General features: G+C 50.2%; 1 protein-coding gene across 1 annotated transcript; it reads left to right on the forward strand.

Moving 5' to 3' along the window:
* The first annotated feature begins 3,935 nt into the window (after positions 1-3,935).
* LOC122728484 (nudix hydrolase 24, chloroplastic-like) lies at positions 3,936-6,448 on the forward strand. Its single transcript, XM_043967145.1, has 8 exons — positions 3,936-4,076; positions 4,318-4,553; positions 4,636-4,699; positions 4,812-4,960; positions 5,202-5,320; positions 5,421-5,568; positions 5,666-5,762; positions 5,848-6,448. Exons 1-8 carry the CDS (start codon positions 3,971-3,973, stop codon positions 5,892-5,894), a joined length of 966 nt encoding a protein of 321 aa, XP_043823080.1. The 5' UTR covers positions 3,936-3,970; the 3' UTR covers positions 5,895-6,448.
* The last annotated feature ends 6,937 nt before the right edge of the window (positions 6,449-13,385 follow it).

Raw genomic sequence — 13,385 nt, forward strand, 5'->3', positions numbered from 1 at the left:
CATTTTTCATCTATAAAACTAACGTCATTTACTTGTGAAGGGTTTTAAAAGCCAAACAGGATTTCAATTTGAATCCTTGAGGTGATATGGAACCACTGGAGTTTATAGAGTAGGGGAGGGGTAAAAAAGTCAAACATATGCTTTTAGGAAGCTCCCTGGGACAGCTAAGGAAAGTATATAGACTGGCATGGGGAGAAATTTGTGGCAGGCAAAAGAACCAATCATTTATTGCAATAGTCCAGACCTGGAGATCAAGAGAGAGAGTAGGGCTGGATAAGTAGGTCTAGAGTCATCAGCAGAGAGGTGATAACTGAAACCATGGGACAGATGAGATCACCAAGCAAAATAGTCACTGGTTCCTTCCACCACTTCACATTATTTTAGAGCTATCTTGCTCCTGATGGTGCAATATAATGTTTTTTAAATGATATTATATACACAACTGATTCTGCCCTTCACTTCCATTTCTAACTGGCAGAACAAGATACCAAACAGTGAGATCCTCTCTTAAGCTAAACTGCCAAGCATTCTATACTGCAGAGAGCACAACTCCAATGGGCTAGCCATGTTGTTCAAATGCCAAACTTATGTTTGCCTAGAAGACTGTTTCATGGAGAACTCACAGAATGAAAGCACTCACATTGCAGTCAGAAAAAGTGATATAAGGATACTCTCAAAATCTCTCTTAAGAACTTTGGAATTGATTGTATGGCATGGGAGACAAGGGCACAGGACCACCCAGCAAGGTGTGCCCTTGTCAGAGAAAGTGTTGTTCTCTGTGAGCAAAGCAGAATTGAAATAGCTCAAAAGAAATATGAGATGCATAAATTTTGAGAATCCACTGCAAGTGTGGTAGAGTATTCTGAGCTTATATTGGTCTGATTAGCCTCAGTCAGACACACTGTAACTTGATGTCATTTCAGTCCTCTTTGACAACAAAGGACAACTACCATTGCCACCTTCACCACCACTATCCATGTCTTTTTATTTTACTTTTATTTTTTATTACTATCCATTTCAAATTTGTTGACAATGAAAGAACATATTTGCTGGATAAGGTATTGTCCAGTTCCTTTTGTTTCCTTGTTATATTGTTTGATATCACTTTAACTTCCCAAGAAGTGATTAGAGTTTGTGTCAAAGTGTGTCCTTTTACCCCTTTCTTATTGTTCAGTGTAAACAGCTGTTTAAAATAAGCTAGGCTGGAGCTGAATATGTTGCATGCCCCATCTTCTTACCCACTTTATTCATTGGTTTTCAGTACTAATTTTGATCTTTGATGTAACAAGGAGATGGTATGACAATACATAAACAGATCATTTTGAATTGTGTATCCCCACTGGTAACTACCTGCTCCGTCTCCGTGTGTGACTGGAATGGTGGCCTGGGTGTAGTTGCAGAGAAAGCTCACACACTGTGTAGCATGTACTCTTCTTTGCCAAGTGTGTCACTGAAGTTTGTCAAAGCTTCGAGTCCTTTCCATGGCCCACGTACCAGCTGGTACCTTTCCATAGTAGGTGAATTTTCTTACTCCAGCACAATATCAAACAAGACCCTGGGGGGATTCCCAGTGAGGGGCTAGAAGTGATTGATTTGGGTAAATCAGATGATACAACAACCACAAAATCAGAGATGAAGAGTTTTTTCTGTGCAGTGATGGGCATGACCAGCCTTTGGCTGGTTACTTTGGGCACACGTTTACTGGCCCATCTCTCAGAAGAAAGAAAAAGCAATAGCGCCAAAAACAGTTCCAGAAGGCGGCAGTAGCGAGACAGATGCAGAAGCAGAGCAGAGCAATTCCTAAGTGTCCCAGCAGATGGCAGTACATGGCTCTGCCATGCTGAATGGAGATGACCAAACAAGCCACCCTTATGCAGTAAGGATTCCATTCTCTCAGTATCTGAAAAAGGCTTGTTCAGATCTCCTCGTTGTAATGGGGGTCTAACCCATGCCCAGCGTCTTCCATGAGGAAAAGCTGCGTGTCCTGCTTCTGGGAATAAAAGTACTTTTGAGAGTCTGTGAACTAGCGAAGGAAAGGCTCTCTGACTGACCACAGTACTTAAGCAGCTGCTGCTATGTTTCTCTGGTCTTAGTCACTTTAGCTGTTCTATTCATAGTTGGAGTCCTCTATTCATAGGGGCAGCTGGGTGGCACAGTGGATAGAGCACTGGTCCTGAAGTTGGGAGGACCTGAGTTCAAATGTGACTTCATTTACTAACTGTATGACCCTGGGCAAGTCATTTACCTCCAAATGCCTTAAACATCCAAGGCCATCTCTAGTAATCCTGACTTCTCTGGAGGAGAGAGTAAGGTTGGTGACCTTGCACAGCCCACCCTCCCTTAAATCCAGTTCATTACAAATCATTAGATCAGAGGTCCTCACAGTTTTCCTCAGGAGGAATGACTGACTTCAGTGGGGAAAACATGGGCTCTAGAGCCAGAGGTCCTGGGTTCAAATCCTGCCTCAGGAGCACACTCCTTGTTCATCCCAAGGCCTCTGGCTCTGGCCACGAGCCTCCAGAGGTCCTTTCTAGCTTTCCAATCCGTCGCCCCTTGTCTGAGAGGACATTGTAGCCGAGTATCGAGTATTGGAAATGGTCTAGCCCAAGTGCCTGACTCGCAGTGAGCTGTTCAGGGTCCTAGCACGCTGGCCTCCCTCCCAGCGGTCCGACTCGCCTCCTCCTGCGGGCTCTCCCACTCCTCATGCTTGCTGCCCAGTCTGGCCATTTCCTATCAGACCGGAGGGCGTGGCTTCCCCCTTCGGACTTCGTGGGGGCGCTTTCTAGCTCAGTGGACAGACCGGTACAGACTCCTTCCCCCTGCCCATTCCCTGGCGAGTTAAAGCCCATGGGAACAGACGCGCGCCTCCCAATAGATCCCTTTTTCTTCCAACCCAAAGGTCAAAGGGGAGGGGAAGGGAGGAGAGGAAACAAAGACCGAGAGCCCCGTCCCCTGCTCTGCCCCACCGATCTGTTGGGGGGGGGGGCTGGGGGATGGCGGGGGGGGGGGGGGTTAGAAGCAACTGTACCACATTGGCTGCCAATCAAATGGTACTTTAACGTTTGTTTGCAAAGTGCCCTACGCCGTCCTCTCCCTTGAGCCGCACAACCACCCCCGGAAGTAGGGGCTGTTACTGTCCTCGTTTACAGCTGAAGAAACTGAGGCAGGCAGGGAGGCTCACACAGCTAGCCAGGACGTATGTGGGGTCGAATTCGAACTCAGGTCTTCCACCTCTCTACTGTAGGCACCCGCTCAGAGAGAAGAGGAGCCCAAGGCACCCTCGGAGGATCTCGCTGTTCCTGGGGGAGGCGGAGGAGGAGGGAGAATCGGCCGCCGCGGGCTCCTACTCCCTCCCCAGGCAGGCTCAATAGCTCTAGCCCAGGCTCAGCCTCTGGAGGGTGGAACTCCGCCCAGTCTTGTCTCCCCCCGCGCCCCTCCCCTCCCCTGGGAGCCTGGTGTCCCCGGAGGTTAGCGCGGGGCCTGGTACACAGAAGTTGCTTACTAAGTGGTGATCGGACGGGGTTCGTGCTTCAGAAATGCCTCGCGAGGGAGGTTCCACTGGCCGCAACCCCGCCCCTCGGCTCCGGCCCCCGGGCTTCCCCAAGGGCACCAGAACCCCCGGCTAGAGGCCTCCCCCAGAGCCCAACTCCTTCCGCGAGGGGCGGGGATTGACCGGTAGACATTACGCATGTTGATTGGTCCTTTTCCATCAGGGGGCGGGGCTTCAGCTATCCGCGCCCCTTGCACTTCAAGTTGAAATCGTAGAGGGGCGGAGTCTCCTAGTAGCTCCCACACTCGCTCTGCTATTGGTCAGAATTCCCTCCCTAGAGGAGGCAAGGACGCGGCTTGGGGAGTGATCGCAGCTCTGATTGGCTGAGCCGATGGAGAAGCGCGAGGGCGCGGGTCACGAGGTCAGAGAGAACTTGGAAAGAGCTGACTCTGAGCCGGAGCTAGGCTGCTGCGGACTGGGATGGCGGCGGCGGCGGCGGGGACGGTGGGCGGCCTGGGCCCGGGCTCGGGCTGGACGGCCGCGATTCGGCGGCTGCTGCGGCTGTTCACCTCGGCTCGGAGGCCAGGTCTGGGAACCCCGGGGCTGCCTGGCGCTGTCTCCCCGCCGCCCGACCCGGAGCTCGGGGAGCCTTGCGCCCTAACTGCCCTTAAGCGGCCTTCTGCCCTCCCCGTCCCCTTCTCCTCCTCCACCTCTTCCCCACTCCTTCTATCCCCCCTCCTCCTCCATCCTCCCTCTCCTCCTCGCCTTCCATCCCCCTTTCTCCTTCTTCCCTTCCTCCTCTCACTGGCTCTCCTGCCCACCTGCAGGTTCCTTAGGCCTCCAGTGCCTCCCATTGGTGGTGGAAGGCCAACAGGTAGGACTGGTGGTGCCCGCTGTCGTCAGGGAACTACGAGCCTTTCCCCGCGTGTTCGTGGAGGTGGCAGGGGGCCTGGAGCTTCGAGGGGGTCATTGCCCAGAGGAGCGCACAGAGGCCGTGGCGGGGGTCCTGGCGCAGCTGCGAGCTGAGGGCCGCCTGGCGAGGCTGGCGAGGTGGCGAGATGAGGTGAGCTCAGCTCGCCAGGGGTGGGGGCAGTAGGGGCGCTCAAGCTTCTCTCACCCTGACCCCCCACTCCTCTTCTGGGCAGGCATACGAGGTGCGGTCCAGTTTCGGAGCTCCCCCCTTGTTGAATGTGGAGCGAGCAGCAGCCTGTGAGTGCCTCCCTCTGCCATGCCTGGACGATGAAAGCGGGCAGGGGGCAGATGGGGCTGTCGGCCTGGGGTCCCTGGAGGCAAGGAGCCCCTCCTTCCTATCTCTCCATAGCCTTGCTGGGGATCCTCCAGTTTGGGGCGCATCTCAATGCCTTCGTGCTGCGAGGTCAAGATGATGGGGAAGGATCCCAGGAGATGCTCATGTGGCTGGCAAAGCGGTCCCCTCACAAGCCCACCCATCCTGGCCTGCTGGACAACTTGGTATAGCCCCAACAGGCCCACTCCCCCCCCCCCTTGGGGACTCTCCAGCCCAGGCCCTGGAGGCCCAGTGGGCAGCGTGTTAGACTTGGAGTCTCGAGGACAGGACCCTGGGGATGCCTGACTTCTGGCCTGGAATCAGGAGTGACAAGCATGCAAACCTTTGGGTGCCACCTAAAATCTGACTCCATGGTGGGGGTGACTGCAGGGCCACCTGGCTCAGGATCTCTTGTCTCCCCATCAGGCAGCTGGGGGCATAAGTGCTGGGCTGGGCGTAAAGGAAGCCATGGTGAAGGAGAGCTGGGAGGAGGCCCGAATCCCTCCGGAGCTGGCCACTCAGGCCCGGCCCGTGGGCTGCCTCAGGTAACAGCAGCACTTCCGGGCAGTGGGCAGGGGCTGCTGTGCCCCCCCCCCCCATGTCTGTCTGACAGGCTCCTCTCTCTTTTCTTGTGGCCGGTCTCAGCTACAGCTATGAGGAGATGGACGGGGAAGAGTTTGGGGCCGTGGTTCGGGAATGCCTGTTTGTTTTTGACCTACAAGTGCCAGAAGACTTCACCCCCCAAGTGGGAGATGGGGAAGTCCAGGAGTTCCACCTCTGGCCCCTGGACAAGGTCAGGGCTGGCCTAGGGGTGTGGGCAGCAGGACCCTTCTGTCCTTGGCAGATGTGCAGGAGGCCAAGGCTTACAGTCTGTTCCCTTCTCACACCAGGTCAGGGAAGCTGTGAGTTCTGGCAGCTTCAAGCCCAACTGTGCCCTGGTGGTGCTGGACTTCCTGATGAGACATGGACTGCTGCATCCTGACCAGGGTGAGAAGGAAGGACCAGAGGGTGTGGGCTATTCTGCACTGGGGTGCCAGCCCCTGACCAGACCTCTGCTCTTGTGCTTGGCCAGAGCCCCTGTACCCAGAGCTGATGGCAGTGATGCACCAGACCCTGTGAGCCATGCCCAGGATGCCAGCAGACAGTGGGAGCAGCCAGAGACCTAGAACCCAGTTTGGGGCAATTCCACACTCCTGCAAAGGGCCAAACTTCTCCTCCCAGATCCCGGTGTCTCCCGTCAGACCTGCAGGAATTGGAGGAGGCTCTGGCCCCAGAGAAGGCCTAGCAGGGGACATGGGACAAGACCCGGTGACTTTCCCAGGGCAGGGATGAAGGAGTGAGAGGTATGAGGCCACAGGGACAGACAGGGGGAATCACTCCCTTTGTTCAGCCTGGCGCCTGCTCCGCCCATGTCCTCTCTGCCTTCAGGCCCCACACCCTTCCCCTAGACAGCCAGGGGCACCACAGTGGGCAGAGCACCAGGCCTAGCGTCAAGAAGACCAGAATTCAGACACTTGGTCACTGGCAGCCCCAGGCAAGTCACTTCATCTCTCTGTGACTCAGTTTCCTCAGCTGTGACACATGCCTCACAGGGTGGTTACGAGGATCCAATAAGATGATATTTGTTGATGGTTTGTTTTTTAAATAATAAACATTTTTATTTATATTTTGAATTCCAAATTTGATCCCTCCTCCCTGGGGCAGGGAGCAAACAGTTGTGTAAAATGTTGCCATAGCCGGGGGCAGCTAGGTGGCGCAGTGGATAGAGCACCGGCCCTGGATTCAGGAGGACCTGGGTTCAAATCTGGCCTCAGACCCTTGACACTTACTAGCTGTGTGACCCTGGGCAAGTCACTTAACCCCAATTGCCTCAACAACAACAAAAAAAAGGCATGAAAGATGCTCTTTGTACAGAGCTTGGCACGCATTGGGTACCCCATAAATGCTTCTTTTCTGCCCTTCCTCCTTCAAGTCCTACTGAATTTCTCAGAGCCCCATCTCTAACCCTGGACTGGAGGCAGATCCTTGGCTACTTGCCCTGTAGTTCCTCTGCCCCTGACAAAGTTTCACTGTGCCCTGTTCTTGGCATTCTCTTCCTTCTTTCCCTTGATCTCCACTTGTTCAAGACTTCACAGGTGCATCATCTAGGACTTATTTACAAGCAAATGCAGAGGAAGAGCCTCACCATGCTGGAGGGAACCCCACAGAGGACTAAGAGGAGATCCCTGAGGAATGGGCTGGAACCTATACTCTTGGGGGCGGGGGACGGAATTACCCAAAGACCCATCAGTAAGATCATGACTCCTGTGGCATATTCACAGGAAAGGGGGGAAATACCAGTCAAACAGACATTTATTAGGTCCCTGCTGTGTGCAAGGTGCTATGGAATAAAGCAGGCATGACAGTTCCTCCCCTCTGAACTTACAGTATAGTGGAGGGAATGAGATCAGACAGGGAAATTACTGCATATGAAGAAAACTGACTGTGACCTGTCCCATGGTCCTCCTGTCCACCTGGACTCTGGACCAAGCTGGTCAGCTCTTCCATTTGCCCAGTGGTCATTGGCATTTGGGGTGACATCTTGCTCCTATTAAATGTCGATCTGCCTCATGACTTCTTCCTCTTTCCAAGAGAAAGTCAAGAGTTGCAAACAAGCAGGGTCCTTGCCCCATCCCCAAACCCCAGACTAGGAACAGGAGCCCATGGCGGCCAAATACAAGCTCACCTGAAATAGGGCCTGAAGACAGGGAAGCCCACCCCCTCGAGGCCAATCTCTTGACTGTTGGGAAGTTCTTTCTGGCTTGGAGCCTAATCCAGTCTCCTTGCAACCCCTTGAAGGAAGACCACCATGTCCCGAAGAGCCTTATTTCAGTCTCAGCATCTTCACCTCCTTCAATTCATCCTCATACATTGTGCACCCAAGGCCCTTCACCAGGCCAGGAGCTCTCCTCTGAAAGAGTCTGTGTCCATAGGAAAGCCCAGAGCCCAGAACTGAACCCAAGGCGCCATCGGACTGCAGCTCGGCCCAAATCACCTGGGTTTCTTGCCCTGCCTTATCCCACTGCTGACTCACTGAGCTTGCATTCCACTCATGCCCACATCTCTTCAGGAAAACGGCTTTCTAACCATGCCCTTCTCCCACTTTATACTTGTGAGGTTGGGGGGTTTTGGGTACCCAAGTACAAAACTTAGCATTTGACCGAATTGACTTTTATTTTTTTATATTTAGAATTTTATTTTCCCAAATTACATGTAAAATACAAATTTTGACATCGATTTTTAAAACACTTTGTGTTACAAATCCTCTTCTTCCCTCCCTCCCCACCCCACCCCCCCAAGAACTCAAGCAATTCAATATAGGCTATACATGAGCAGTCATGCAAAACATTTCCACACTAGCCAGGTTGTAAAAGAAAACACAAATACAAAACTTCAGGTAAAGGAACTAAAAAAAAATTATGCTTCAATCTGTATTCAGACACCATCAGTTCTCTCTCTGTAGATGGACTGCATTTTTCCTAAGACCTTCAAAGTTGTCTTGTGTAAAAAAAAACAAAAACATTATTATATATAATCTAATCTGGAAAAATTTATAATTGTGCACTATATGAAAAATTATACTCTTAGAAAAATTATAATTGGGCCATAAGTCCCTTCGTGGTCGCCATTCAAATGTGGAAATATTTTGACTTACTGGGACTAATTTGGGGGCTAATCTGACTGGAAGACGAATCTGGGGATTTTTGACTAACTGGCTATCTGACTGCTATTGATTTAATGTGGGCCGTTTATAAAGTTCCACCACACTGCTCCCAAATTGATAAGCAAAAGATTAAGAAGCCTCTTAACTAAATAATCAAAGCAGAGTTTATTTATGAGATACTATTGAAAATTAAGAATACAGGGCAATAGAATGGACAACCTAACTGCTTTCCAGTGCTTCCTTTCACCTACTGCACCTGGAACTTTTTTTAATACAATAAGGGCTGTAGCCGCCTCTTGCCTTAGGGTATGTCCCACTTTCCCTGCTCGGCTACTTTTGAACTCCGAGCCCCTTTCACTTTGTCGATCCCCCTGCTTCTCGCTTCCCTCTCCTTACTGCCACCACTGAACCCTGTGTGTCTCTCTCCCTGATCTCTCCTTCTGTTCTCCTAGTGCTACAGGGTCCTTCTGTTCTCTTCATCTCCTGGCCTCTCCCAAGCTCCGTACATCTGCCTCTTGCTCTAGTCCTTTAGCCTTCTGTGTCCTTCTCTGTTCCCTTAAAATCTTGTCGGTCCCCCTGAGTCTAGTCCTTTGGCCTCCCCCCTTCTAATCCAACTCTCCAGATTTTCTTCCCACTCAAATCTCAGGGCTTTTTGCGCCCCCACTGACCTGGCATCTTGTACAGCCCACGGGGCTTTTTGGCTCAGCTGAAGCAGAGGGGTGCCCCTCACACACAGAAAAGCCTTGAGGGCCTAAGGCCTTCTAATCTCAGCCCAAAGGTAGGGTCCCCAAATCAAAATGAATTTCCACACTTGAATAATTGCATTGCTGAAAATAACCTAGTCATTCACAGCAGATTATCTCACAATATTGCTGTTATTTTGTATACAGTACATTTCACTTTGCATCAGCTCATGCAGGATCTTCCAGGTCTTTCTGATAGCATCCTGCTCATCATTTTTTCTTAATAGTAAACTACATTTATGTTCTATTTTAAAGAGAGATTTCCTTACAATAAACCAATGAGGTTGGTTATTACAACAACAATAATAGATAACATTTATATAGCACCTTATACCTGACAGAGAATTTTCTTCACAATAGCCCAGCAAGGTAAGTATCATACATTTTGTCATCATCATCAATCAATCCTCATCATCAATCATCAATCAGCCCTCATCTTCCCCCAATCATCCTCATCAGTCAATCCTCGTCTTCCCCCAATCGTCATCAATCAATCGTCATATTATTCTTGCCTCTGCTTCAAAATTTTTTCAGTTACTATCAGCAACTGTTTCCCTCCATCCTATTCCCTCCCCATGATATTTACTCCATTTTCTTTTACCTCATCCCTCCTCAAAAGTGCCCTGCCTCTGACTGCCCTCTCCCCCACTCTGCCCTCCCTTCCTTCACCCCTCATTCCTTACCCCCCCACCACCACCACTTCTACTTTCTTGCAGGGTTGGATAGATTACTCCACCCAATTGAGTGTGTATGTTATTTCCTCAAGTCAACTCTGATAAGATTAGATCTAATTGACTTTTATTTCCTTAGATTCAGCTCTAGTGGGTGAAGACCATCCAGTGTAATGTGTGGTAAAAATTATTTGTGGTAAAAAATTATTGGAGTTTTAGCTGACTCATTTGGGAGGGGGCACACCTGGCCCACCCTGAGGTTACATATGCTACTGAGGTCAGAAGGAGAACTCTCCATAGGCAGCTTTTGAAGGACCTCCCCTTTTGGGGGAGGAAGATTGAATGCTCCCTGAGGGGAGGCACTTCCAGAATGCTATCTCTCTCTCTCTCTCTCTCTCTCTCTCTCTCTCTCTCTCTCTGGCTTCTGCCTTTCCGGCAACTGTAGACATCTCAAGTGTGGTGAGTGAATGCAAATTCCTTTGAATTAGCTTAATTGGAAACGATCTGGGGATTGCATAGGCTAAGTTTAGAGTTAAGAGAATTTATCTGTATTTTCTTTTCTCTACTTCCTTATCTTTGATTTTTATTAATTTCACTTTTGTTGTTTAATTAATTCCCAAGTAATAAAATCTTATCCTTTTATGGAAAAGAAGCTATAAGGCTCCTTTCTTATTGGCCTGAGGAGAAATATCTAAAAGGGCAGTTCAGTGGGGAGGGAGCTTTGAACCTAAAGGTCCGGGACCCCAATAGTTTGGTGAGTCACCCAATTAATGCTCTGTGTATTAAATTTCGGTCCTCACAGATGTTTCTCTCCCCCAGCCCTCAGTCAAATATCTCCCACCATCTCTGTCTTTGCCCAGATCTTTGATAACATAAGAATAAGCGCAGATACTCCCCTAAAGACCTCTGGCATTGAGTCATTAACCACCAATCCTTCACTCCTGTCATCCAACCAGTTCTGAGTTCATCTGATGCAGTGTCAAATCCATGTCTTTCCACCTTTTCTGTGAGAATGGTGTGAGATAGCCCCTCCCCGTAGAGCAGATGTCAGCTCAGGGCTTGGGGCACTCTCAGTGTTCATCAAGAGACACGTCCAGATTGGCATGGAGTGAGTCACACAGCCCTTGGAGCTCTCCCCTGTGCTGAATAGTCTAGACATGACATGGGAGGGCTGGACAGATGGCCCTCTCTGCTTCTCCTGCTTGCTCACTCCTTTTCTGTCCCATGACTGGCTCATCCCCTATTCCTAAGTGTGGATGTTTCCAAGGCTGTCCTAAGACCTCCTCATAGGATCATCAGGTTAGAGCTGGTAAGGAGCTTCTGAAGAAGGGACATAGAGATTTTTAGCCTGGGATCTACACTATGGGAAGATTTCAGGGGTTCTATGAACTTGGATGGGGAATAAATGCCTTTATTTTCACTCATCTCTCCCCAACATTTACTTCCCTTATGGGTTTTTAAAAGTATGCTTTTGAGAAAGGATCCACAGGTTCTAACAGATGCCTGGGGCCCATGACACCCCATTGCCCTGGCCTGCTTGGCCAACTCCCTCATCTTGCTGATGGTTGGAGCCAAGGGTCAGAGTGGTTCACACAGGCATCAAATCAGTACCAGGTTTTTATGCCAAGTGCTCTTTCCATTTGACTTTTCTCCTTTCCCCATCTTGGAGATGTAGCTCTCCTTCTAGGCAGTCCCAGGCCTACGTATCCCACTGGTCAGTCAGTCAACAAGCTTTTATTAGATGTTCACTATGTGCCAGGCGCCATGTAAACATCAGGACTGTGACTGCAGGCAAAAAGACTGACTGTCTTTGCTCTCTGAAAGGGAACTGGATGGTTGGGTACAGAAAGTTCCAAGGTGAAGAGTCAGCCGGGCAGCTGGGAGAGGGATGGTACCTTCTTTGACTTGGGCTCCCCTCTAAAGCGGGTCTTCTGGGAGGAGCCAGTGAATCAGAAGAGTGAGCCTTGGGGTTCTTCCAATGAGAGATGGACTCCAGGGGTATAGTGAAGGTTGGTGCTTCCAGGAAAAGTCCTGGGCTCTTCTGGGGCTCCATTTCTGTATATATTAAATGAGAGGGGCACGTAGGTGGCACAATGGAGAGAGCACTGGCCCTGAGGTTGGGAGGACCTAAGTTCAAATCTCACCTCAGACACTTACTAGCTTTGTGACCCTGGGCAAGTCACTTCACCCCAATCGCCTTAAACATCCAGGGCCATCTCTATTCATCCTGATGTATATCTTGCCTCTGGACCCAGATGACTCTGGAGGAGAGAATGAAGCTGGTGACCCTGCACAGCCCTCCCTCACTTAAACCCAATTCACTGCAAGTCATGACATCACCCCCAATGTCCTGGTCCTGGTGCACAGTCCTGGTCTTCAAGAATGAAGCACAAACAACAATGTATCAGATGAGAGGTTTACCTGTCCTTTTACTTTACATTCTGCCAGTCTGCCATAACTTGTTATAACCTTGCTATGCTTGAGTTATCCTAGATCCCCCTGGTCTCCTCTTGGTCTCCAGCTGTCTAACTGCTTGAGTTTGCCTCCCTGGCTCAGACCCCAAGTAGCAAGTCCTGATGACTTTTTTTTTTGCAGGGCAATAAGGATTAAGTGGCTTGCCCAGGGTCACACAGCTAGTAAGTGTCAAGTGTCTGAGACCAGATTTGAACTCAGGTACTCCTGAATCCAGGGCCGGTGCTTTACCACTGCACCATCTTGCTGCCCCTGTCCTGATGTCTTTTGATGATGATGCCTTCATAGAAATGACAAAAGTATTGATGCTGACAGGCCTTGATAGGGACAGACAGCCACTGATGACCTCTGACTGGGCAACAAACATTTATTAGGTGCCCACAATATGCTCAGCATTGGACTAGAAAGCCACAAGGGAAACAACCCTAAATGATATCATACATTCTGTGACAGGAGAAGAGTAGGGGCATAATGGGTGCAAAGCAAATTTGAAATGACTGGCCAATAATTTTCCAACCAAGGATGGCTTGGAAGGTCATAAGGAGGGAGCTGCTGTACCAAGACAGAAGTGGAGCCCAACCCCACAGTCACACTGACACAGATCCAGTCCCAAGAAGGCCTTCCAAGAGAAAGAGACCCCCAGAGCCTCTGAATCAGCTGCAGCACCAGTGTCATTTGGAACTAAGCTCACAGTCTGGTGAAAAGGCTGAGCACTTGGAAGGGGGGAGATTACGGGGATCTCTGCTGGTGCTGAGGTGGAACTTGGGTTTTTCACCCTTGCTGGAAATGAGGAGGTAGGCTTGAGTAGCAGTAGCCCAGGTGGGAAAGGGCACAGGTTTGTCAAAGCTGACAACCACAGCACATAGAGTTTTGCTGTCTGGTTGATTGGCAAGGTAACCTGCGGTTATCTACTGACCAGGAAACAGGCCAGGCAAGTGAAGAACCTGCCACTCCTTAAATCATACCACGTGGGACCTCCTGAAGCTTGGGACAGTGCAGCCTGGAAACAGTGTCCCACTTT

Source organism: Dromiciops gliroides, chromosome 5 (genome assembly GCF_019393635.1).
Source record: "Dromiciops gliroides isolate mDroGli1 chromosome 5, mDroGli1.pri, whole genome shotgun sequence".
NCBI classification, from domain to species: Eukaryota; Metazoa; Chordata; class Mammalia; order Microbiotheria; family Microbiotheriidae; genus Dromiciops; species Dromiciops gliroides.